Source organism: Peromyscus eremicus, chromosome 5, assembly GCF_949786415.1.
Source record: "Peromyscus eremicus chromosome 5, PerEre_H2_v1, whole genome shotgun sequence".
NCBI lineage: Eukaryota > Metazoa > Chordata > Mammalia > Rodentia > Cricetidae > Peromyscus > Peromyscus eremicus.
Window position 1 is genome coordinate 62289783 of NC_081420.1, and position 26858 is coordinate 62316640.

Here is a 26858-nt window from a genome sequence, read left to right on the forward strand (position 1 = left end):
GAAGCTTTAGCCTGGTACCAGAAATCAGGTAATAGTGACTGCTGGATAAATGTAAGAGTTCCACATTGACTTTGCCGAACTCAAGAACTGAACCCTGTGACAGACACTTGAGTCAAGGAACTTTCTAGCCACACACACACACAGACACACACACAGTGTTGTTGGGTCACAGGTCAGGCACAGGAAATAGAAAGGCTAAGACTACAAAGAGCCCCAAGAGCCCCACTTTCTACACCACCTGTCAGCATTCCTTTTGAGATTAGTGGGTCTCAAGCTTTAGCATACAAATCCCTAAAGGGTTCACTTTGAAGGCAGATTATCTGGCTCCACAGCCAGAACTACTGATTCTGTGGGTCTGGGGAAAGGGCAGGAATGTCTCTTGACAAATGCCTGGGTGATTCCAACACACAGGTTTCTGAGCACTCTGAAAACACAAGGGCTTTTCTTGGATCATGAATCCATGGACCCCTCAAGTCCCCGACATTTTCTTTTTATATGAATCTTTAAAGACAACTCAAGGTATTAGCCATCAAACTTCATCTCAACAGGCTTGCCACCAAGAAAAGTACAAGCTTTGGGGACAGACCATACATAGAATTAGCTTCGATTTCACCTATGTGAGGAAATAAAACAGAAGCAAGCCCAACAGTATGCTTTCTGCACTCATAGGATTCCAACACATTTTATTTTGCAGACCACTGGTGCATACTTTCGAGGACCAACATCATATAGATTCCTATAAAGTGTCCAGTTAGTGTCCTTCTGTGACAGCTTCCACTGCTCAGGGCCACGCTTGGTGGCTTCAGTTCCAGCTCTAGGTGGATACAGGAGGTCCTGTGGCTCCTGAAGGACACAACCACGCTGCGGCCTCTTCCTTTCAGGGAATCCGTTTGCCCAGTGGCAGGTTCCTGGTTTTCTGTGTTGAGTGAGGCTGGGTGAGTTTACAAAGTGCAGCTTTGGGGCCTGTTAGCAGGAAGCATTGTGACCTGGAGAAGTGGTGCTTTTCTCTATTGAAGAAGGTGCTTGAGGACCCAGTGCCCTTGTGCTTAACGATGGGAGTCCCCAGCTGCTTCATAGTTAAAAGATAAGGAAGCCCCTGTTTTTAAGAAACACAGACAACACCTTTGTAGATTGCCTATTTGTTCTAGAACTACAAAATTTAATTCAAGAAAATATAGGTCCCATGAAAGACTTAAAAGTTTTATAAAACTAAAATCTAGTTTTCCCCAATAAATTGTACTTTAGGCAAAACCCTCCCAAATGCTTCTGAAATAATACTAAAAAGGGCATCTGATTATACAAGAGCAATTAAAAAAATTAAATATTTATTTGAATACCAACTTTTAAATTTGAGCTGCCACGGTGGCAATGCAGATTTGAACACAGATCACAAAATGCGTGCACAGCAAAGTACGGGCGCGGGGACAAAACGAGGCTAAGAATTAGCTAAAGAGCTGCTGATTTTAACCAGGAGGCCTGAAATCACTATACAAAATATAAAATGTATTAAACGCTACCATCCACAGAACAGTCTTTATTGTTGATTATATTTAAAAATTATTTCCGAAGTAAATTAGATATTGAATTATAAATGAGTATTATACATGGACCCCCTATCGGAAGGCAATTCCTTGTCACACTATAGAACATCTAATTACATTGCAAAAAGTATCCTTTTTCCTATTGGTAAAGAACCATTAATGGTATTACTGCAAGTGTCAGGAAAGCTAACAAAAAAATTTAAAAAAAAAAAAATTTTTTTTTTTTTCATTCTAAGTGCTTTCCATGCAGAGTAAACCTTACTGAACTGAGTCTGTATGAGCTACTGCAGAATGTCCTGGGTCGAAGAAATGCCCCCGAGTTGTTAGACTCAGCTTTACAAATCAAAGACTCAAGGAATCATGCAACCCTCTGACTCCTGGGAGACCATGATGTCACTTACCAATTCTGTCTTTCTAAAATGTCAACCGAGACACTGAAATAGAAAAGGAGACAGGAACTGCCCAGTGACACAGCTCTCAGTATGTCTGGGGTGGGAAGCACCTTTAGAAAGCGCCTATGCGGCAAGAGATACGCATCTAAAGATTCAAAATGAATCAACAGTATGGATAACAAGATCATTCTCAACTCAGAAGCTGCCTCGAGGTTGGGTGCATCTTCAGTTAATGTAACAGGAAAAGAAGGCCATGGATTTCATTTTATTAATTGCATCCACTCACAAACCGACCTAGGGTCACCAGATGTGTAGACACAATGAGATTTGTGTTGTTCTTAGTCTTTAATTGAAGTGATGATAAAAGAAATAGATCTATTTAAAAACAAAATCCAGTAGCTAGCTCTGTCTAGATTAGGAGGTGGCACCAGGTGTGGGATTCACGTTTTGCGTGGCTACTTGAGGTGCGACTTCAATAATCCGAGGTTTGTCGATGATTCTGGCTGTGCGGTTGCCCTTCTCTACAATCCCAATAATCCATGCTTGGTGGCCTTCGCCATATTTGGGGGACTTTATCTCTGCACAGAACCGAGCTGCTTGCTCACGTGGTAGACAGATTAGCAGGCCTCCTGGCAGAGAGAGAGAAGAGGTTACTATTTGTGTGGTGCTGGGAAAGAAGAAGGCGGCCTTCTGTGCCCCCACCAAAACCGACCGACACCCAGAGGCTGCTCCGCTCCAGAGACAGGGTAAGTGATCTGTTGGTAAACTCCCACCACAGTAAAACACTAATAAACCCAGCTAACTTCACACTGAAAATGACCTTCCTCCACACCACTGAAACACTAGCAGAAGAGAAAGACGTGCAGGGCCAGAATCACACAGGGCAGTGAGTGACCTGCTCCACACTAGGAGACACAGAGAAGGGCTCCTCCCCTGTGCTTCCCTGCAGACGCCTCAGCTCACCGAGAATGATGCTGTGACATGTTTTTAAACCTAAGACTCACGAGAAGGCCTTTCCTTGAAGATACCTAGGCACTAGTCCTGACTCTTAACTTTCTGCAAAACACAAAAATACCAATTTTCCTTCTTGTTTCTAGCAGCCAGGCCAGAAAGCTTGAGTTTCTAAGTGACCAGGAAAAAACTTTCAGAAAACGAAGGAACTGAGCTAAGTGATTGAGGTGGCTAGCTCAGGTAATGCTCACTTGGGTGCCCATAGGTGGCAGAAACTGCTCTAGCCAGCTAGCAGCTAACAGGGGTCTAACTACTTCTAGTAACGAGCAGTGAGCTGAGGATGCCCAAGTCCTGGTAGAGGCTCTGTGGGCTCCAACCCTGGCCTGATACCAGAATCTTTTAGGGACTCAGGCCCATGCCGACCAGTTTCCTAGGAGGTGGGTCTAGCAATGTGCATTAAAGTGTTCTAGAGAAAATGAAACGGAAATGAGGAAAACCGAGGAAGAAAAAAATAAGAGGTAAAGAAAACTTAGAAGGTATACAGAGGCAGCAAGGTAAAGGGGGAAAGAGAAACATGGGGCAGAAGGGAAACATGACTCTGAAGTGGTACATACACCCTGAAGCACAGTACACACACTACGCCACTTTTTAAAAGATCATCCTTTTTAATTACGCCTATGCTCATGAGTGAGGGTGTCCATGGAGGCCAGAGACATTACCTCCCCAAGAGCTGGAATTACGGGCAGTTGTGAGCTGCCAGATGTGAGTGCTGGAAACTCCTCTCTGCAAGAGCAATACATGCTGTTATTTTTTGGGCCATCTCTCCAGCTCCATACTATTGCACTCTTAAAACAACTTTTTATTTTCAAAACTGGATCACAGTTCATAGCCTGGGCTCATCTCAAACTTGAAGCCATCCTCCTGCTTCCGCCCTCTGAGTATGAGGATTACAAGCATGTACAAGGGCGGTGGTGGCGCACGCCTTTAATCCCAGCACTCGGGAGGCAGAGCCAGGCAGATCTCTGTGAGTTCGAGGCCAGCCTGGTCTACAGAGTGAGTTCCAGGAAAGGCGCAAAGCTACACAGAGAAACCTGTCTTGAAAAATACAAAAAAACAAAAAACAAACAAACAAACAAAAAAACCAAAACAAAAAAAACCAACAACAAGAAGCATGAACAAGACACACCTGGACTTTTTTTTTTTTTTTTTGAGATAGTCAGGGCTTTGCTATGTTGCAGAGACCAGCCTCAGACTTGTAACCATCCTGATTCTGCTTTCTAAGTAATGGGGAATGCTGTGATGTTCTGCTAAAATACCAAGTTTCAAAACTTTTTAAGAAAAATAAAAAAATAAAAAACAGCCTGTTTAATCTTATCTATGGTTGTCAGAGTTCAAGGATTAAGTTTCCAGTGAATGTGATATGTGATCTTTCCTGAGCGTCCATCTTCCACACCACCTTATAAAAAAGGAGAACACAGCTACATTCAACTCAAAACAGCACCTCAGTCCCACTGGAGGGCACTGCGAACCCACAGCAGGAGGGACACGGCTGTCACGCCTGACCTCATACCCAGTGGGGACTCACTGGTGCCCAGGGCTTTCTTAGCTTGACCAGGGAATAGGATCCTTGTACCTGATGTCTCCGGGCAGGTCCCATGCATAAGGCCGAACATGTTTCCACAGGCTTTGCTCACAGCTGCCATCTTGGCCAGCACAGGAAGGTTGTGAATCACAAATGACACCTCGTTCCTCTGTTGCTTGGCCAGGTTCTGTGCATGGCCCAGAATCCCGAAGCCTGTGATGTCAGTGGCTGCGTGAGCATTGAACGTGTGCATAAGGCCTGCAGCTGAGAGAGGCAGAGGGGTGTCTTGAGAAAAACTCACCTTTCCCCACTCAAAGCCTCTCTAAGGAGAGATGGCACAAATCAGCATTACAAAGTCAACAGAGACCAGAGTTAAACACTGGAGACTGGGTTCTTAGTGCAGCTGAAACCACTCAGCCACATGGAACCCAGCAGCAGGCCCATCGAGGCCAACTTCCTAGTAAACAAAAAAGCTGTAGAGAGGAAGCCTGTCAAAACAAACCCACAGCCTACTAACACGTTTAAAGAATGCCCGACTTAAATATTCTTATATAACTAGAGTTTTCTGAGAATTGAATGACTTTTACTTCTTAAAGTTTTGAGATAGGGTCCATATGTGATCCAGGCTGGCCTCAAGCTCCTACTCCTTCTGCCTCACCTCCCAAGTGTTGGGATTACGGGTCTGTGCCACACCAGACCTTCAGGTTTTCTTATTCAGAGCAGCATTAGGGAAGAAGAATCAACTGAGCATGTTTAAACAAAAACTGAACAAAATGTCATCCAGGGTTCCCACATGGCCTATGGGAACACTGTGCATTAGTGCATTTGAGGAGTCCAACTTGTATTTTACAGTCAGCCAGGAAGCATGTTTAGGAGTACTCACCGTGTGTTCATAAATGTGTAACGGCATGCACACGAGAAGCAGCTCCACTGCTCGGGCCTCACGGGCCTCTTACCAGCTCTTCCTCCCTTCTCCGCCCTGGCAGCCACTCATCTCTTTACCGTCTCCATAGTTTGCCTTTTCGGGAAGGTCATGGCTGGCTTCTTTCATTTCATTTAGCAATATGCACTAGGCTTCCCCAGGCCTTCACTGATTGGCAACCCCCCTCTAAAAACTGATAGTAATATTTTACACCTGGATGTGCCATTTTATCTGTTCACCCACTGATCTTGGCTGTTTCTAAGCTCGGCAGTTAGGGGCAAAGGCACTATAAACAACTCATGCAGATTCCTGGGTGACAATTGCTTTGGGGTAAACAGTTAGGCACACCTGTTAGATCATATGGTTAGCAATAACATTAGTTCTGTACCAAGAGGCCTAACTCTGCTGGAAAGCGGATGTGCGTTTTGCATTCCCACCAGGAATGAACAAGAGTTCCTGTTGCTCCCTGTTCTTGTAGCGTTTGGTGTTGTCTCGGCCTGTGAGGAGCACCTCACTGTTTTAATGTGTGACTCTCTCAGGATACAGAACCCCGAGCATCTCTGGGTGTCTTACTGCCAATACACCTTTCCTGAAGAGGTGTCAGTTCAGATCTTTCGATTTTGTTGTTTTCTTACTTTTAAGAATTTGTCATAAATTTTGGCCATCAGACCACTACCAGCAATGTGTTTTGTAAAGATTTTCTCCCACTCTGTGCCTTGCCTTTTCTTCTGTGTGTACATGTATATGGTGTATGTGTACATATATGTGTACATGTAATGTGATGTATGTTTAAATGTATGTGGTGTATGTGTACATGTGGAGGCCAGAAGCAACTGCAGGTGTTGTTCCTCAGGTACCACCCATCCTACTTTTTGATTTTTAAAAATATTTTATTATTTTATGTGGATGGGCGTTTAGGCTTCACTTGTGTGCCTGGTGACCATGGAGGCCTGAAAAGGGCATGCAACGCTCTGGAACTGGAGTTATAGATGGCTTTGAGTGGCCATGTGGGTGTTGGGAATTGAACCCAGGTCCTCTGTGATAGTTTTACCACTGAACCATCTCTCTAGTCCTTCATGTTACGTTCTGGGACACTGAGACCTGAGGCTCACTGGTTATAATAGATTGGCTGGCAGCAAGCCCCAGGGACCCACCTGCCTCTGCCTCCCAGCACTGGGATTTCAAGGGTATATCACCATAGCCAGTTCCTTATGTGGGTTCGGGGACTTGAACCCAAGTACTCATGACTGTGGGTAAGTACTTTTTCAACTGAGCTATTTCCCAAGAGTCTTTCATCACCTTAGCTGTTGTGTACAGAACAGTTTTATCTTAATTACAGTCAACAGCCATCTTCTCTCAGGTAGCACCAAACTTCTGTTCATCTAACTGTTGTATCTAAGAAGTCTTCTCCAAGGCCACTAAGTTTTCTTCCGTGCTTTGCTCCTGGAGGTCTGCAGCTATTCTGAGTTTCTTTCTATGAAAGACAACGATCTTCCCTTTGGTTCTGCACATGGATGTACACTCGTCCCAGTACCGTTTGCCAAAAGCCCCTGCCCGCTGCCGGTTTGGCTCTGTTCTCCTGCCAGATGTCAGGGTGACTGCAGCAGCACAGCCCTAGTTTCTTAGTAAAACTATGACAAGTTTCATTTTCAAATGGATTGTTAAAGGTAGACGGTCTTTCTAGTAGAACACCATTTGGTCATTCAGAATTCTGTGTGCCAGTGTATATGGATAAGTACATGGATAAATAATCAGTAATGCAAAAGGAGTAAGAGCAGCCACTAGGTCCATGTGCATTGTAATAACCAATAAGGCAACGACAGTAAGCTGAAGGGAAATATCTAGAAGCCATTGAGGAATACTTAAAAATGCAAACAGAAGCGGTTTTGGGTTTTGGGGTAGACAACCATGCATAATTTTCTTTGCACTTTTTTTTTTTTGCTGTTGTTTTTAAGGAAGTATAAAATTGACTTAATAATAACCACAAAGTTCTGGTTAATCAGGAATGACATAATTTGCAATAGCTGTTTTTTATAGTTTTTTTAAAAGAAAAACATGACAAATACTTAAAAGATATTTTCACAATTACAGTATTCATTTAGCCTTATTCAGTTTAAACAATTTTTAAAAAAAGAGGTATTTTATGCTCTAAACAAATGAAACACATAAGGAAAATATAATAGACACATTCCACAGCAATCTTTACATTTCTATTTCAATACTAGTACATTTCAAAGCATTTTGATACATAAACATGCAATCATGTACAACCGCTATGTACTAAAATTTAGTTTAATTAGATCTTTCAAGTAATACGCAATTCAAACTCAAGTGCTTTAGTAAGTGCAGTGTAGGGAGACTCAATATCAATCATGTATAAGAACCGTCATGATTGTAAGGTTATCTCTTTCTCTTTACACAGTGAACTATTTCCTCCATATGTGAAGAGCTAAATAAAATATTTTGTGTGTAAAAGCATTTCCTAAAACAATTTGCATTAATGAGATAATTATTATAGTAGGACGATAGGTAGAAATCCCCCAAAGCAAAAACACAAAGGTTAAAGAAAAAATAGTAAACACGTTCCAAACAAGGATCAGACAGAGACAAGAGGCTTTAATATGGGCGTTGGGATTTCTCTACTGATCTGTATTAGTTTTAAAACTTTTCTAGGAAGGGGAAAGAATATGATCAAAATATATTATGTTGAGCTGGGCATGGTGGTGCACACCTTTAATCCCAACACTTAGGAGGCAGAGGCAGGGGGTTCTCTGTGAGTTCAAAGCCAGTCTGGTTTACAGAGTGAGTTCCAGGACAGCAAGGGCTACACAGAGAAACCCTGTCTCAAAAATACAAAAACAACATATATATTGTACTGAAAATTCAAACAAACAAACAACAACAAAATCAAAAAACTTCTCTATTAGAAGCATATAATTCCATCCTCTTTTTTTTCCCTTCTGGAGTTTTGAGACAGAGCCTTACCACTCTGCCCAGGTTAGCAATAAACTTGTTAACCAGGCAGGCCTTGACCAATGATCCTCTTCCCTCAGCCTCCTGAGTAGTTGGCTTGGGAAAACATATTTGTGGAAGATTTGGAATTCTTGTTATAAACGGAGTTATATTTTATGAAGGATAAAGGTCAGTGCCTGGACTGTTTTTGAGTTCCAGCACTTTGCTGAGGAGTCCGTCTTTCTGGCCTCTGCTGCTCAGCTCTGCTCTACTGCCAAACGCAGCACATTTCTACACAGCAAGTACTGTCAGAAGACGTCAGTAGCTGGAGGAGGGCCGGCGGGGAAAGCACTTGCCATGTAAGCACAAGGCCCTGAATTCAGATCCCTAGAACCAACACGGGGCCTACGGAGCATCTGCATTTCTGCACCCTAAGGTGAGAACCGAGGCAGGGACAGGAATTTCTCAGGTCACAGATCTGGCATATGCCGTAGCAAACAAGAGACCTGTCTCAAACAAGGTGGAAGGTGAGGACCAAGGAGACTGTCCTCTGACTCACACCTAAGTCCCATAGCACCCACATACCCACATTCACACAGGTGCACAGTGGTGCTCGTGGGGGGCAGGGGGCAGTGCATAAAAAGCTAAGAACAAGCTTTCTAGAAACAATGGCTTACCGTTTTTATATTTATTTATTTATTTATTTATTTATTTATTTATTTATTTATTTATTTATTTATTTATTTTTTGGTGGCTTACCGTTTTTAAAAGATCTATGAGAAGTGCCTCTGCTTAATTATAAACTATTTAGCTAGTGTGAACACCAGTAAAACAGTGTAAGATGATTAAAGTAGGGGCTGGAGAGACAACTCAGCAGGTCAGAGGGCTTGTTGCTCTTCCAGAGAACCCAAGTTTGGATCCCAGCACCCACAGCAACAGCTTCACAACCTCCTGTAACTGTAGCTTCGGGGGATCTGATGCCCTCTTCTGGCCTTCAAGGGCACTGTGCAAATGTGTTCATACATACAGACACATAAAGACATACTTAAAAAAGATGCTTAAACCATGTCAAGGATTGCCTTGGTATGCTGGCTGGTATTACGTCCACTTGGCACAAGCTGGAGGGAACCCCAATAAGAAAATGCCTCCATCAAATCAGGCTGCATAAGATAGGCTTTGATTCCTAGCACTGCACAGAACCCAGCAGGGTGATACACACCTGGTATTTCAGCACTCAGGAGATAGAGGCAGGAGGATTAAAAGTTCAAGGGTGGTGGAGGCCAGCCCAGGCTACATGAGACTATCTCAAAAAACAGAACAAAAATAAAAGGTTATAGGCAAATGAGTGATTTATCTCACCCTGAACATTTAATTGATTGGAAGTTTAAAAAAAGCCCCCTCCCCCTATATTTTAAGTTAAATCTTCGGAGACACATTGTTAAAAGAGTCTGAGAAAGGAGGGGCATAGTGGTCCACACCTTTAATCCCAGTACTGAGGAGACAAGAGGCAGGAGGAACTCTAGGAGTGAGTGGTTAGCCAAGGCTATAGTGATACTTGATACTTTGTATCAAAAACAAAAACACAGACAATTGATAATTCAATGTGTCTTTGGGAGGCTATAGTTTCCAAGTGATGGCTGACTCTTCTTATCACAGAAAAACAGCTAAACTCTCACGGCTATTCTCACAACTGTAATGTAACAAGTGACTTGCTTAGAATCCCAGTTGTAATTTGATCAAAGTGTGTGTGTGTGTGGGGGTGCCTTACAGTGTACACTGTACATATGAGATAGAGTGGAGACACTAAGTCAGAAGCATGGAAATTTGATCAAGAGATGTGCTGTCAACATGCCATATAATGCCCTGGCTATCACATACAAACTCAGTTTCAAAGGGGCTCATGATGAGTAGCTGGGACATCTTCATGTTACCTGACCAGTAAGTCTAAATGCAAACATTTGAAATGACAAAGTTCTGATGAACAGTTAACCACACAATGACACTCCATGGTACATCTAGACTCAGTTTTCAATGCTTGTCTTTCTTGTAATCAACAGTTAAGTTTTAGAATAGCCTTTCCTTGACATATTTTGAAGCTTGCAGGCAAAACATACTCAGCCAGGGTAATTTTATTATATATCTCTTATTTACAGGTGTTGTCTATGGCCAAAGAAGCTATTTTACTACAATTAAAACAATAGCTAGGGGCCAGGGAGAAAGCTCAGTCAGTAAAGTATGAAATTTGAGCCCCAGAACCCAAGTAAAAAACCTGTGCCTGGTGCCACATGCTGGGGAGGTGGAGACAGGTGGACACCTAGGGCTTGCTAGACAGCCAGCCTAGCCTAATGGGTGAGCTCTAGGTCAGTGAGACCCTGCCTCAAAATACAAGGTGAAGGGCACTCAAAGTTGACCTCTGGCCTCTATACATACACGTATACACACATGCATGTACACTTGTACACATGCATGCACCCACCTATATTAATACATACACATATGTGAAAGACAAAGCAGCACTTGACATTTGTACGGCACCTGCTTTGTGATGGTTTATATAACTGAATAAAAATCCTATACAATAAGATTTATATCTCTCCATTCAATCAAACAAGCCATTATATCTTAACTAGTTTAAAGTCATGCACTAAAGCCTGACTGGATAAGTAATGGCCACCATAGGCTCATATAGTCAAATATTTTGTCCCCAGTTGGTGGAACTGTTTGGAAAGGATTAGGAGGTGTGGCCTTGTTGGAGGAGGTGTGTCACTGGGGACAGACTTTGAGGTTTCGAAAGTCCATGCCATTCCCAGTTAGCTCTCCCTCACTGCCTCCTGCTTGTGGATAAGGATGTAAGTGCTTAGCTCCTGCTGTAGCTCCCTGCTCCCTGCCATGACATGAAGGCGACTTACCCCCTGAAATCTCCAATACTCTTTCTTCTGTAAGTTGCCTTGGTCGTGGTGTTTGTTTGCCACAGCAACAGAAAAGTAATTAAGAGTCCATTTCACAATTGAAAGGGCAAACTGTTTTGACTGCAGTTTTTTTAATTAAAAAATAATTCATTATTTTAAAATTATGAATGTTAATGTGCACATGACGCCAAGTGCTCTTGGAGGTCAATCACCCAGGATGGGTACTAGGAACTCAACTCTGAACTTCTGCAAGAGCAGTTGGCTCTCTTAACCACTGAGCCACCTCTCCAGCCCACCTACTGCTCTGTTGCTGGTGGGGTTTTTGTTTGTTTTTTGAGACAGGGTTTCTGTGTGTAGCCCTAGCTATCCTGGAAATCATTCTGTAGACCAGGCTGGCCTCAAACTCAAGAGATCCATCTGCCTCTGCCCCCCGAGTGCTGGGATTAAAGGTGTGCAGAGCCCTACTGGAATTCTTAAAAGTGCCTCCCCCGCACTCCACCCCCAACAACTGGCTCGAAGGAGGAGGAAGGCCCATGTGGACATTATGACGAGAAATTATCTACTAGAAGTCACATCTAACACTTTTTACTGAGAACAGGTTCTCCCCGACTCAACAGGATTCAAAACCCAATGCTACTTCCACATTCAAGAGTTGAAAAGTATTAGGGAGCTGTCATACTGGAATTATGAATTAAACACCATCTGCCTATCTATATTCCCAGTGGTAATCTACGGAGCCAAAGCAGGTACCAAGAGAAGATGCTGGTGTTTGGTCACTGCCACGTTCTTCCCCGTCCTGGGTCTCCCTCCTTTCTCTCTCTACCCCTCACCAGAACGCCCTTTGCCCCATACCTGTCCTGTTGAGCCGCGCCATGTTCATCATCGCTTCCTGGTATGCCAACTCTACATCTTCCTGGGTGACCACTAGCTTGATTTTATTCCACTTTTCAGGCTAGCCATAGAACACAGGTGAGAGGGAAAAATGAAAACGTGATTCATCTTTACTTCTCAACACTTACAAAAGGAACACTCTGCTTAGTCATCTCCTGGGACTGGGGTATGTCTGACATGTACGCATATTGCTGCTGACCAAACCCAGGGCCTCACACATGCTCAGCATAGCCTGTAACACTAAGCCACACACTAGTCTCTAGGAATTTTATTTACCTAGTGTGAAAAGGCAGAGAAATGTTCTAACTCTGTGCTCCTCTGTGAATAGTATTTTTCATAGAACTACCACCATGCTATTGTCTGCTTATCCCACATTTCCATAGTAAATATCACAGCATGCTGGATATGTAAATCTAACAGGACACAAAGCTGGACCCCACTCTTATTTGGCCAGGTATAAATTCCTTTATTAACATTGTTTTCAAGGGCCGAGGATGCAGCTTCAGTAAGCGTTTGACTAGTATTCACAAAACCTTGAACACTGTAACAAGAACAGAATTTTTCCCCATGCCTTGGCTTCCTTTCCCATCTCCTCTATTAGGTAAATGGCTTCCATTTTTTATGTTATACTTTTTTTTTTTTTTTTTAACTTTAACTGACTCCTGGAGTGAAGCTATCTTGATACAAACATGTGGAATTTTTAACTGTCCACACTGAGGACAGCCTTGGGTGAGCAAATAAGGTATTATCAAAGGGACAAAAAGGCCTTTGTCTGATTGTCACAGAACTTAGCACAATGATATAAGTAAGGTTCATGGCACAAAGACATCACAGACCACTAATTGCTCTATGATTCACACATTCACTTCACTGTCTTGAACACTATAAACAATACCCAAGGCGCTGGGGTAGAGCCTGCCTAGCATATGTGAGGCTGAGTTTGGTCCCCAGTATCACAAAATCCAATAACCTCCCACACACTGCTAGGCGTTAGGACCAACTTCCATCTCTCCCAGAAGAAGCATCCACTCTGATATCTGTACCTATCATTCCCTGCCTGTCAAAAACCAGTATCCTCAGACTACAGATTCTAAAATTCTGACAGTTACCTCTAACCTTTATAAAAAACAACAACAACAAAACCCAAAACATTATATCTGCCTTTTCAAATTCTGAGTATTCACGGAAAATAAATAAATCATGAAGCAGTAGTTTGGGAAGTGGAAGTGGAGAGAGAGAAGGCCCTGGCTCCCCCATTCCTGACACCCTCACCCTTCTGCCCCCCCCATGTAAGAGTGTGCAGGCTAAACTGCACAGCACTTCTGTGACCATCTTCACAGCAGCTTCCCAGGCGGGTTCACATCACTGAGTAAAGAGGGAAAATAATGAAGACTGTTGCCACCTCTGAGATGAAAAAAAATTTTTTTGAGGTCTAATTTTATTTATTATTCTTTCTTCAAGACAGAGTTTCCTCTGTGAAGCCCTGGCTATACTGGAACTCGCTCTGTAGACCAGGCTGGCTTAAAACTCATAGAGATCTGCCTGCCTCTGCCTCCCAAGTGCTAGGATTAAAGGTGTGTGCCACCACTTGGCAAAATTTAGTTTTTTAGTATCTTATGTATATGGGCATTTTGCCTACACATAAGTCTGCATACCACACGCATGCAGTGCCCACAGAGGCCAGAAGAGGGTACTGCATCCCTGTGGAATAGTTGGTCACAAGTGGGTGCTGAGAAGAGAACCCAGGTCCTCTGGAAGAGCACTCGGTGGCTGAGCTCTGAGATTTCTTAGTGGCTATATCAAGCCAAGATAAATGGTTGATAAGTGACATAAGTCTGCATTATTCTTTCCCAACTATTTCTCAAGCCTGGTAGTTTCAGCAATTAAACACACCACATGTGAGGGCAGAGGGAAATCTTAGTCATTGGAGCTGTCATGACAAAAAAAAAATGACAGCTCTGTGGGATAATGCTTGGAAGAAATATCCTTCTATTCATTCTCCACAAAAACATCACACATCTAAATGTTCTTAAGTTACTAATCAATTTAAAGACAACAGTAGCGTATCACAACAACCCCAAACCCTGGGACGAATATGCCAACAACTAACCCTATTTATATCATTTTGAATGTCACTTCCCAGAATTCTTACCCACACAATCTGATGCCTCAAGCTGGGCCTTACCTCCTTCAAACATTAGATGGATTAAATTTTCATTTATAAGAATATGGGTAACTCATCTAAGGCCCTTACCGAAACTAAAAAGCAACTCTGAAAGCTAACCGTCCAGCTCACCTCCACCTCACTCCTCAACAGCTCTTTACTTACAATATCCAGCCACTGGTGCACAGCGACCGCCACTTGCGTCCCCAGGGGTTTTGTCAAGACCAGCACATCTCCTGGTACTGCATTATCTGGCCTGCGAAGAAGAGAGACAGAGCAAGTTCTAGTCAAACTAACCAAGGAAACAAATGAATTATTAAAGCAAAACGGGAAATTTTGCTAAAAGCTGTTTTTGTACCTTTTTTTGGTGTCCGTATGTGTGTGTAGGAATGCACGTGTGTGTGAGCGGGGCAGGAGCCAGAGTCAATATTGAGTACCATCGCCACTTTTACCACCTTAGTTTTTTGAAACCAGGACTCACCATTTTGGCCAGACTGGCTGGCTAGTGAGCCCCGGGGCTTGCCTTTCTTTGTCTCCCAGTGCTGGGGTTACAGTGAACACTGCCAACACCCAACTTTTTTTTTCTTTTCTTTTCTTTTTTTTTTTTTTTTTTTTTTTTTTTTTAAGACAGGGTTTCTCTGTGTAGCTTTGGCGCCTTTCCTGGAACTCACTCTGTGGCCTCAAACTCACAGAGATCCGCCTGCCTCTGCCTCCCAAGTGCTGGGATTAAAGGTGTGTGCCACCACCGCCCGGCCCCAACAGCTTTTATGTTGCTGCTGGAGACACAACTCAGGTCTTCATGCTTGCCCCACACATACTGCCCGTTAGGAGAAGGAATCCTCCTAGTAAGACACAGGAAGCTTAATGGGAATGTCTTTAGCTCCTGGAGTAAAAAGAGCTTGGGGAAAGTGAATAAGGTGTTCAACTTCACTCTTGTGAGTAAGATTCAAACCACCAAGCAGAAGCTGGGCACACTACTCTCCACTTGTCATCTGAGGTACTTGGAAGACTATGGCAGGAAGATCAAACCCTGGTGTTTTAACAATTGAGAGAGAAAGAGAGCACACCCAGAGTGAGCGAGGATTGCTCAAGAGCAAGAGTGAGCGAGGATGACTCTCAACAGCAAGAGTGAGCGAGGATCACTCAAGAGCAAGAGTGATCGGGGATCGCTCGAGAGCAAGAGTGATCGGGGATCGCTCGAGAGCAAGAGTGATCGGGGATCGCTCAACAGCAAGAGTGCGCGAGGATCGCTCAACAGCAAGAGTGAGCGGGGATCGCTCAAGAGCAGAGTCATTTCCTTCCATACACAAGGCCTGGGGTTCAACCCCCCAGTACTAGAAAAACAAACCAACAAAAACCACCACGCAGAGCAGCAAAGATTAAGTCTGTTAACCCACTGTCAATCGGGATATGGAGAATCTGGCTGATCTGTTCACTGCTGGCAGTGGATCCTGGGAGAGCCTTTATGAAGGGCAGGCTCTCAGCATTACTGGTACAGCCCTGACCTAGGGATTCCTAGAACTTGTCCTAATGACCTGCTCTAAGATTACTCTTGGAGTGTTAGTTATGGTATCAAAATAACCAAACATAACTAAAATGTCAATAGCAAATACATAAAACTAGTAAGAGGGTGCCTAGGGTGGGAAACTTGGGACCTCAGCACAGATAAGGGCCACTCTACTGTAGATTCTTTTACATCTTTTAGATTCTGACCCAGATTAACATATAGCTACTACTGAGTCATCAAAAACTGACGGAAAGGCCAGTGAGATGGCTCAGTGGATACTTGCCACCAACTCTCAGGGCCTGAGTTCAATTCGTAGGTCTCATGTGATAGGAGAGAATCAACTCCTGCAAGTTGTCCCCCACCCCCCATAAATGAATAGATTAAACACAGAGTAAAACAAGTAAGTGGAATTTCTACTAACTTTAAAAAAATAGGGCAGGGTGCCTCTGCTCGTATTTTCTGGTTGTGAGCCTAGCCTTTAACAGCTGAGCCACCTCTCCAGCCTGAGGGTGCCTTTTCTTAACATCAGACATGGGAAGTGAAAATCTGTGTTGAGATCCATCTCCAAAGAACGCAGAGAAATGCTCTCCCACCCCAAAGAAAGCTATAAGACAAGATGCCCGACATTATCAGTCATCAAGGAAACACAAATCAAAACCACAGTGGGATGTCACCTACACTATGCTGGCCTGGCTATGAGCAGAAAGACATCATAGAACAACTTCTAGAGGGGATGTGGAGAACTTGTGTCTGTGCATACACAAAGTAACAAAACCAAACTGAACCTGTAGAGCATTCATAGTAATAAGAGAAAACAACTCAAAATTCCACCAACCAGTGAGCAGAATTGTGGTATATACAAACAAAAGCTTATTAGGCCATAAAAAGCACTATGGAGTTTAGTGGTGGTAATACAGACCTTTAATCCCAGTACTTGGGAGGCAGAGGCAGGTGGATCTCTGTGAGTTCAAGGCCAGCCTGGTCTACAGAGTAAGTTCCAGGCCGGCCAAGGCTACATGGAGAAACCCTGTCTGGAAAAACCAAACAAACAAACAAACAAACAAACAAAAACAATAAAAAAATGTCCTACATAGAATAGTTCCATTTATATAAAGCGCTCAGAACAGGCAGATCCTTAAAGACAAAAGGAAGCTTTCTGGTCTCCAGAGCATTCGGAGAGGAAACTGGAAATGTCTGCATGCAGACAGGCTTGCTGCATGGATGCAAACGTCCTGCTACTGGAGAGGCTGACGACCGCTCAAGCCTGTACTCACAAAACCAATGAACTGTGCACTGAAAACGCTGACGTGGAGGGAGAGCTCTGGAGGAGGACGTGGTGAACAGACAAGCAGCTCTACTCAATCCCAAGTACAACAAAACAAATCAGAAAAGCTGTCAAGGCCGCACTTACCTGCAATTCCTGTACTGAAGAGGCTGAGGCAGGAGGATTGTGAGTTTGAGGTCAGTAAGAGATACAGAATGACACCTTGTCTCAAAAAGCTAAGGCAAAAAATAGACAAATAAAATGCTGAATAACGTGGTATATATTTTTGTTAAGTGAAATTTACAAGGTCTAAAATTACTCAAAAATAGGACCAAAGTTCAGATATATGCTACAAAATTTATGAATATAAAAATACTCCATGTTAATATGCTAAGTGAGACACCAACCAAGATGTGTATGAAGGACCAGCAAGTGATAACTGAGTGGGAGCGTTTCTGCTCAGGGTGATGAAAGTGTTGTAAGGGACCCTGGTGATTCTATACTCCGGATAGGCCAAACCCCACTCAACCGCATACCTGAAATGGGTGAGCTGTCCAGAAAGTGAATGGTACCTTAATACACCTTATTTTTAAAGAGAATGAGAGAAAAACAGGTTCCGACACATGAAACAAAAGCCAACTTACATGATAAATTCATTGGGCTGGCAGACAGTTGTGGCGACTCCTCCTAGAACAATCCAGGGATTTAACACCGTTTGGCCCCCTGTTACAGAGGTTCCCGCTTCCTCTGCCGCATCTTTAAAACCCTGTATAATTAGCGGTATCACTTTATCCCTTTCCTAGGGTTAAAAGGACACAGATGAAAAGTCATGCAATTCTGTTCAAAACCCAGAGAAGATGGTTCTACATTTGTAGTTATAGAAAGATAAAAAAAACCTTCAGAGAACCAAAAGCTGACAGACAGGGTAGGGTACAATAAAGCAGGGTGTGCTTCTAGCTAAAAGCATGTTATCAAATGCTGGAAGGTGTATGAGTTACAAAGTGAATGAAGCCTAGGAAAAAGTAGGGAGTATAATGCCTTTTGCCCATAGGCCTGGCCCAGAGGCTGATGACTATTAGAAGTCAGCTCTCTGCTGGTCCTGAAGAACACCAGACAAGCTAACTACATATCCACAGCCCTGCTTTCAAAGAGGCTTATGTTTAACAAGGAATGGGAGGACCTGCTAAGAGCTGTGAAGTAACATCCTCAGCAAAGTCCTTGCTGAGACCACTAGCTACTATGGGTCAAAGCACACACTGCTAGGTTTTTAAAAAAAAAAAAAAAAAAAGAGAGACCACAGAAAACTGGGTTATCAGTAAATTATGACAAACTGATGCAGGGGGAGATAAGGAAATAAAAACACATCTTGTCAAAAATAACCTAAATAATGGGGCCAGAGAGATGGCTCAATGGTTAAGAGCATGGCTTCTCTTGTAGAGACCTGAGTTTGGTTCCTAGCACCCATATGGCAGCTCACAACTATCTAACTCCCAGTTCCAGACACACACACATGGTGTACTTACATACACACTGGCAAATACTCATGCACATAAAACAAAAGTAAGTAAAGATAACCTAAACAGGAATCCATCCCTGCTTCAAAGAACAAGCTACTGGGCGGTAACCTAAAAACATGAGCATGTGAAAGTGTGGAGCCGTGGCCCGGAGAGACTGTTTGCTATGGAAGTGGTCTCAGTTCTGAGCCAGCGAGGCAATGCCTGATTCACAGGCCTGTACTAAGGTTCTAGTAGTATAGCCAAGCTTTACCAAGTCTCCTCCTCCACAAAAAACGTTCAGCTTTCTGTCGAGAGGAGAGGAGGAGGCAGTGGGAAAAGAGACTAGGTACGCTCATTTTAATGTGCAGATAAATGCCCCTAAGTGGAGGGCTGCGTACTTGAGACCACGTCTGTAAACGTTAAATGAGTCAACCCAAATCCCAGTGAGTGAACATCTGACTTACCCTGTCAGTCATTTTATTACTGACTCCAAGGAGCATCAGCATATTGTCACACTCGGTGACGCCCATTGCATAGAGGTCACTGAGGACATTAGCACATGCTATCCTGCCCTAGGAAGAGAGCAGAGATGTGAGAAAGCACAGCCAGGGATTTTCCACCTGTCCAAACAAAGATAGAGCCGACGAAGCAGTGGCCTCCGAGACCTCGGGGCTTTCCAGGAAGGGCAGGTAGCTCCCAGGCAGGCTACGACTCTCAGCTGGTTACCCTCACTTAACTGTCCAGTCACCCACTCCCCCAGCTCCTCCTACCTGAGCAGAACAAAGAATTCACATTCTTCCCCACACTAAATTTCAGAGCCTTGGCTGAAGATGGGGGTGGGGTGAGGTATCAGGAAGAGAAGCAGTTAGCGTCTGTCTGTGGGAGAGACCAGGGAGCCAGGCGCCTACAGTCAGTCACCTAAAGGCAACTCAGCAGACCACAGGGAAAGGTTGCCTCGGCGGTTACAGAACAGAAGATAGGTTTTATGTTGTTGGATTAAGAAACTGGTGCAGCTTTTTTGTCAAACTATAAGAAATAAGCAGGAAAACCATCTTTCTTTGTTTTTTGAGACAGGGTTTCTCCATGTAGTTTTAGTGCCTCTCCTGGATCTCACTCTGTAGACCAGGCTGGCCTTGAACTCACAGAGATCCACCTGGCTCTGCCTCCTGAGTGCTGGGATTAAAGTTGTGCGCCACCACAGCCCAGCTGAAAATCATCTTGTTTGAGAAACAAATATAAAAGAAATAAGAACATACAGGCCTAAAGTCAGATTGAAAAAAAGCATTTCCCAGTAAATTCTATTGCTTTACGAGGAATTTAAACAATATCCAGTAGGAATGTGGCAATAAAGACTCTATTGCTCTGGAAGACTTTTTAAATGTTAAGTTATCATTGTCTAAATTGTCTTTTTTTACAGACAGTAAACAAGGAGACAAATAACAAGGTTTCCTTCGGACATAAGGCTAATCAACATGAACGTGTTACATCATCTGTAGTGGCTGTTCGTGTTCGTATGAATTCCAGGCACATCTGCAGCCTTCTTTCTGCAGGCCCACTGTCAGCACCAGGAGCCTACAGGTAGCATCAAGGGCCATGGGGCAGACGGGTACTGGCTGCTCTCGAATGCTTCTAAGAGATGCTAGGAAAGGATGGATTCTGGGTAGCTTTGCCACTTGGAAGGAGGGGCACATGGATGTGCTGCTTTATGGGGAATATGCTTCCTAATAACCTGTTTACTCCCACTGTACCCAAGAGGGAAATGTCCTCATTTCCCTCCCCATGGCCCGAGTTCCTACATGGAAAGCTTGATCCCAGTGTCCTTGCCGCCCAGGAGGACACCCGGCATTCTTAAACAAGTAGGATCTTCCCGTTCTTAGATGGTAGAGAAGTGGGGTTAAAGAATAGGTAGATTAGAAGGATGCTGGCTGTAAGCACGTAATGAATGAAGGGAAAATGTATCTACACAGTAGCTAGAACTTTGTGCATGTGCACATGTGCCTGTGGAGGACAGAGATTGGCATCGGATGTCTTCCTCAGTCACTCTCTACCTTATTTTTCAAGACAGGGTCTCTTACTGAACCTGGATCTCAACCATTCGGCTAGCCTGGATGGCCAGCAAGACCCAGGAACCCTCCTGTCACTGTTTCTCGGCATTAGGATTAGAGATGTGTGTTGCCACACTTAGCTTTTTACTTGGGTGCTGGGGTCTTCACACTTACATGTACTTTTCCCACTGAGCCATCTCCCCTGCCCAGCAGCTACAACTTTAGTTCAGTGGTCTGCTAGACCACAGAGTGGCATAGAATACAGTGGTGAGTGGGCATGCAGGTGGCTGGGTAGCTGGTAACCAATTTACCCCAACATTTACAAGAATAAAAGTTGAAAAAGTCCAATTGTCATTGAGCCAGGCATGGTGGCATACACCTTTAATCCCAGCACATAGAGAGTTCTAGGACAGCCACAGCTACAGAGAGACCCTGGGGTGTGTGTGTGTGTGTATGTGTGTGTCCAACTGTGATGAGATTTGAAAGCTCCCTTATTTGTAGGAGGAAACATTTAGAATCAGTGTTATTACAGAGTATAGCAATGTATCTAGCCAGAAACAAAAGACCAGTAACTTTGCAAATACAAAGACAGACAGGTACAAGGAAAGAACACAGAGAACACCACCAATCAACAGCAATCTCTTAAAACAACGCTGCTGTTATGCACCTTCAGGTATAAAAGCAGCGGAGATGTCCCTGTTCCACCTGATTCATGCAGTGTCAAGTGTGAGAGGAGACACGTCTGCCTGCCGTGACTGCAGGAGTCGGGGGAGAGTAATATAACTGGGATACAGCAAAAGCAGAAAAACATACCAAATAAACAAAACCCAAACCCAAAGGCACACACAAAACCCAGCCAAAACCAAAACCAAATGCTTTAGTTTTAATTACAAAAATATACACGGCCAAACTTACCATCATGTAAGGGTCGTCGACGATAGGATAAATGTAATCTGTGGTTTGAACCAAGGAAAGACCACCATGCCTCAAAGGAATGACGCAAGTATCCATTCCAATGCCTGGGAAGATGAACATTGCCAGTAACCAAAAATATAAGGGGAAAAGAAGAGCACTTAATCTTGTATGAGCAACATTTTGCAGGAAGATTTCTACAATACGACAATAAGATAGCAAACTCCACACCACCAACCAACTATGTGTGTGCCATCAAGAAGCACAATTGAAATAAATGTGAAATATAACCAGCATAGGATAGGAAATGGGAATAAAATTAAGTCACCAAGATGTAATATGGCAAAAAATTTGAACCTTACTGAGGCCCTGAACATTTTCTTGTATTATTTTATATTCTTGAATCATGTGATTGATGTCTTTTTTTTTTTGAGACAGAGTCTCTCTACGTAGCCCTGGCTAGTCTAGATTCACTCTGTAGACCAGGCTGGCCTCAAACTCAGAGCTCAGACTGTGCCTCTCTGCCTACCAAGTGCTGGCAATAATGTACCGCCACACCTGGCTTACACAGAACTTCTTTGAAGGTGACAATACAAATGGAACTGTTGTTATTTTATCGACAGCTAGTTTGAGATATTAATTATCTAGATGTTGTTATACCATACTAGATAGGGTTCTACTTTCTCAAGAGTGAGTATCTGTGCTATATTTTTATACAGAAAATGCCAGTTAGTATTTAGCCTAAATGTAATGGTAAAGGACAAAGCAGGAATTCAAAGTTTCTAACCAAGTGTGTTATCAATACCTAGTACCTGTGTAATTCAATTATTTGTTTTAGTTTCTCCAAAGCACTTCCTACACCTTTGTGTATCCATACATATTTTTGTATGTGCACATGTATGCATCCAGAGGCAGAGGTCAACATCTGGTTTCTTCCCCAATCTTACTCTCCACCTTTTTTTGAGACAAGGCCTCTCACTGAACCTAGACATAACCAATTCAGCTTCAGCTAGGATGGCCGGCCAGTGAGCCCATCATACTTCTTTTTTTGTTTGTTTTTTCCGAGACAGGGTTTCTCTGTGTAGCTTTGCGCCTTTCCTGGATTTCGCTCTGTAGACCAGGCTGGCCTTGAACTCACAGAGATCCACCTGGCTCTGCCTCCCGAGTGCTGGGATTAAAGGCGTGCGGCACCACTGCCCGGCTATCATACTTCTTTTAGACAACAGTGTACTATATAGAACTTGTTTTAGAAATCACTTCCTGATGCCCTCCAGAGCAGGCAAGTTGGGGACTTAGTAGATATGATTAATCTGATGCTGGAAAAATCTTCTGAAGTTCAGGATCTTATTAAAAAGAAAGCCAGCCCTAGATTATCACTGACGATGTGTTGGTTATTTTTTGTCAACATGATACAAATCTAGACATATCTCAGAAGAGAGAAATTCAATTAAGGACTACTTCCATCAGATTGGCCTGGTAGGCACGTCTATGGGGCATTTTCTTGATTGTTAACGAACTGATATAGGAGGGCCCAGCCCACTGTGGGTGGTGCCATCCCTGAGCAAGTGGCCTTCGGCTGCTTAAAAAAGCTAGCTGAGCAAGCTAGCACACAGCATCCCTCCCCCTTGGCTTCCCCTGATGAGGGAGGGACTGTAACCTGAAAACCAAATACCCTTCCTCCCAAGCAGCTTTTGGTCACTGTGTTTATCACAGCAACAGGAAAGCAAACTAGGACAACACACTTCCATAAGGGACAAACAGTCACCAAAACAGCCATAGACGTTATGTTCACACATGAGTAAGGCTGCACTCCAGTGGAGTTCTATTCACAAACCCGCGGCAGGTAAGATTTGTACCTGGAGCCACAGTGTGTGAAGCACTAATATAAAGGAGAGGCCGTGGTGAGCTGGGTGACAGGCCAGACCACTGCTTCAGTTAGACCGGACAGGCTAAGAGAACCACATGGCAGAGGAGGAAATTGTCCAGAAACTGGAGCTCAAGGTGCCATCCTGGACTGTGGCTTGTAATTAGGTTGATAACACATTACTGACAGGAAGAGGAGATGAGCCTTACAGAGAGGATGCAGACTCCAGGAATACTACCAATAGGCCTTCATCCAAAAAAAAAAAAAAAAAAAAAAAGGGAGTCAGGACAGTATCTATGGGAGGCTAGGGCTGGGACTCAGGAGTAGAGTAGGCCTGTTTGGCATTCATATAGCCCTGGGTTTGATCACACACACACACACACACACACACACACACACACACACACCCTTCTCTGACATTGGAAGGAAGGAAGAAGGGGTAAGTCTGAGATGGGTCTCAAAAAACTAGAGCTTCAAATTGAGAGCCAGGAATAGTCCAGGTAGAGGAATAGAGTAAGGTGGTCCTGGACAAGGTTAAATGCAAGATTGAGACACTCAAGCCAACTTATGGGGAATACTAGGTCTTCTTAAAAACTGAAACCGTCTATCAAGAAAAGAACACAGTCATCACACTATAGTTCCAATAGTACATGCTTCACAGCTTTCTTTCCAGCTCTTAACATCCCTTACCTCGTGTGCTGGCTAGTTGGATGTTCACTTTACATAAGCCAAAGTCATCTGAGAGGAGGGAACGTCAATTAAGAGAATGCCTCTGCAATGGGAGAGCTGGACCCATCCCTCACCAGGCAAGCAGGAGAGCTGACCCTGACCCTTGCCTGAGGGTAGCAGTCCCAGTGGAGGCCTGGACTGACCAACTCAGCTACCACCCAGGCCCACATTCAGGGCTTTGAGTTGGCCCACTCCAACATCTACCCAATCTATGACCTGCTGAAATGTGTGAAGGGACCAGTCTGCAGAACCATAGCCACTGGATCTCCATGGCTGGAGCACAGCAAGATATCTGAGAGAAGTTTTGGTGAGAGTCCAGTATTGATGGTGTAGCAGAAGCCAGAGGTCTTAACCAACCAACAACTCATCACAATGAACATTTACAAGTGAAGCTGTTTGGGCAAAAGGACAGACCATGTGACACACCGTGGCTCCCAAGAGCATTACGACAAAAAGAATAGATGATAAAGAGGAGGGAAAAGACGGAGGAGCAAAATTTTTGTTGCTGTCTTTTGCTTGTTTGTTTTCTTTTGAGGAAGAGGCCACAAGGGTGGCGCAGACATGGAAGGACTGAGAAATGAATGGGATTGGGGTGAACGTGATGAAATTCTCAAAGAATCAATAATTAGAAAATTATGTTTAAAAAAAAAAGAAAGAAAGAAAGAAAATACCTCCATAAGATCCAGCTGTATGTAGGGCATTTTCTCAATTAGTGATTGATGGGGGAGGACCCAGCCATTGTAGGTGATGCTAGCCCTGGGTTGTGGTCCTGGGTTCTTTAAGAAAGCAGGCTGAGCAAGCCATCTTGAGCAAGCCAGTAAACAGCACTCCTTGGTTGGGGATTTAGCTCAGTGGTAGAGTGCTTGCCTAGCAAGCACAAGGCCTTGGGTTTGGTCCTCAGCTCAAAAAACAAACAAACAAACAAACAAACAAACCAGCATGGCCCCTGCATCAGCTCCTGCCTGTTTTACATCATGCATATAATAAAATACACCCAAAGAACTGTATTTCAGAGCCTAGAATTTGCTCAGAGCCTAGAATTTGCTCTGTGTTTAAGAAAGGGAAACCACTAATGATACAAAGAACTAAGAAAAGAAAACAACATTGCCCTCAGCTCCAGTTGGCACTCTGGGGTCAACTTCAAATTCATGCTGTCTTCTCTCCTTTGTGTGCATGTGTACAGATGATGGGTATGGGTACAAATGCATGTGTGTACATGATGTGCAGGCCAGAGCACAACCTCAGGTATCAGTGCTCAGACATGGCTCACCTCTTTTTGAGACAGTCACTGGCCTGAGAATCAGCAAGTAGGCTAGACTGGCCAGCAGGCCCCATGGACACACCTGTCTCTTCCTTTCCTGCCCTGGGATTACAAGCATACTCCAACACACACACACACACACACACACACACACACACACACACACATCCCTTACTTTTAAAGATATGAGTACGGAGGGTCCAACTCCCTGAGGTCCCCGAGCTATTCCCCCAGTCTTCTGTCCTGAGTCTGCTGCAGTCTTGTGTGGCCCCCGCTCAAGTCTGCAACCCAAACATCTGCCAAGGACCCCTAGTCACTGCCCTTAGGGCAACACCTTCACTAGGGCAATGAAGAGAACATGGCATTGTAGAGGCCATTTGAGAGAAAGGACAGAAAGGAGTTTCTGCTTATCCTCAGCTAACCAAAAAATTAAAGTAAAAAAATGTCTTACTGTAGTATAATGATGTCACACATACACCCTATAATTTAAAACCTGCCAACCACATGCCCTGATACTTTTCAAATTCTTCCTTAAAATAAGGGACATTACCAGTTACACTGGCTGTTGAGATCCCCTGCCAGAACGAAGCAACACAGGGAGAAATCTGGTTGTTAACTGTTGACCACATTTCTGGGTGGCAGAGTATCAAAAAGATGGTATACATACCAAGCCGTGGCATAACAGCTCCCAAAAACTGCTCATCTTCTTGGAAGTGGTTCTCTTGTAAAGATTCCAGCAATTTCTGCAAGACATCTTGGGGCACTTTGCAGCCTGTGCCTTTCAGTTCTGTAAACCTGGTTAGGCGGAAGCTCTTGTCCAACTCATAACTTTCCGGGTTAAAGGACTCCCGAGTAGACATGGTTCTGGGGCCACAGTCTTCACAGTTCAGCCCCTCCCCTCCCTCTCTCGTGATCCACCAGCCTTTCTAGCTGTGATCCACCTAGGTACCGCCAAAACACAAAAAGTCACTGTTAAAAGACTCTGAACTGGTATCTGTCAAGAATCAAGTGAATGAATACCCATCAGAGAAAGGTGCAAGGACTGGACTTGCCTAGACCACAGGGAAATACTTTGTCAGTCAAGCTGGAGTACCAGGTGATGGATACCATCGTAGACACCTAGTGAAGACCCGATCGATGGTGGGAGTGTGGTTACAATGGTGGCTCCGAGGGGACGCTCATGTGACACCTGCCAAGTGGGCAGTTACTCTCCAAAGTTCTTCTGGGGTACAGGGCTAAGAGAACTGGTGTGTACTGTTTGTCAGACTGAAAGTTCTATGCTTTGGAAGACAGACGTGCTAGCTACTGTGACTTTCCTGAAAAACTTCACACATAATAATAAAACAGCCACCAGAAACTGCAGAAAGCGGGACACACGCATCCCGTGGATTTTTTTTTTTTTTTTTTTTAATCGAGACAGAGTCCCTCTACATAGTTCTGACTGTTCTGGAATTCACTATGTAGACCAGACTGGCC

General features: G+C 43.9%; 1 protein-coding gene across 2 annotated transcripts; it reads right to left on the minus strand.

The window, feature by feature from the left end:
* Positions 1–651: 651 nt before the first annotated feature.
* Sephs1 (selenophosphate synthetase 1) lies at positions 652–26751 on the minus strand. 2 transcript variants are annotated; one of them, XM_059263567.1, is made up of 8 exons: positions 26050–26751; positions 21532–21635; positions 19036–19143; positions 17720–17874; positions 14470–14560; positions 12102–12201; positions 4518–4730; positions 652–2562 (listed from the first exon to the last, which is right to left on the minus strand). In XM_059263567.1, the coding sequence occupies exons 1-8, from the start codon at positions 26240–26242 to the stop codon at positions 2348–2350; spliced, it is 1179 nt and encodes a 392-aa protein (XP_059119550.1). In that variant the 5' UTR covers positions 26243–26751; the 3' UTR covers positions 652–2347. The 2 variants fall into 2 exon arrangements, with proteins under 2 accessions (XP_059119550.1, XP_059119551.1); XM_059263568.1 differs by lacking the exon at positions 21532–21635 and having other exon boundaries at positions 26050–26136.
* Positions 26752–26858: the final 107 nt, after the last annotated feature.

What these genes read in the sequence shown, in the direction of transcription:
- Sephs1 (XM_059263567.1), bottom strand. Translation starts at nt 26,242, where the DNA reads ATGTCTACTCGGGAGTCCTTTAACCCGGAAAGTTATGAGTTGGACAAG. An exon ending in AGCTGTTATGCCACGGCTTG is followed by an intron (nt 21,636 to 26,049) that starts GTATGTATACCA and finishes TCATCTTCCCAG; the next exon opens with GCATTGGAATGGATACTTGC. An exon ending in GACCTGCCCGGAGACATCAG is followed by an intron (nt 2,563 to 4,517) that starts GTACAAGGATCC and finishes TCTCTCTGCCAG; the next exon opens with GAGGCCTGCTAATCTGTCTA.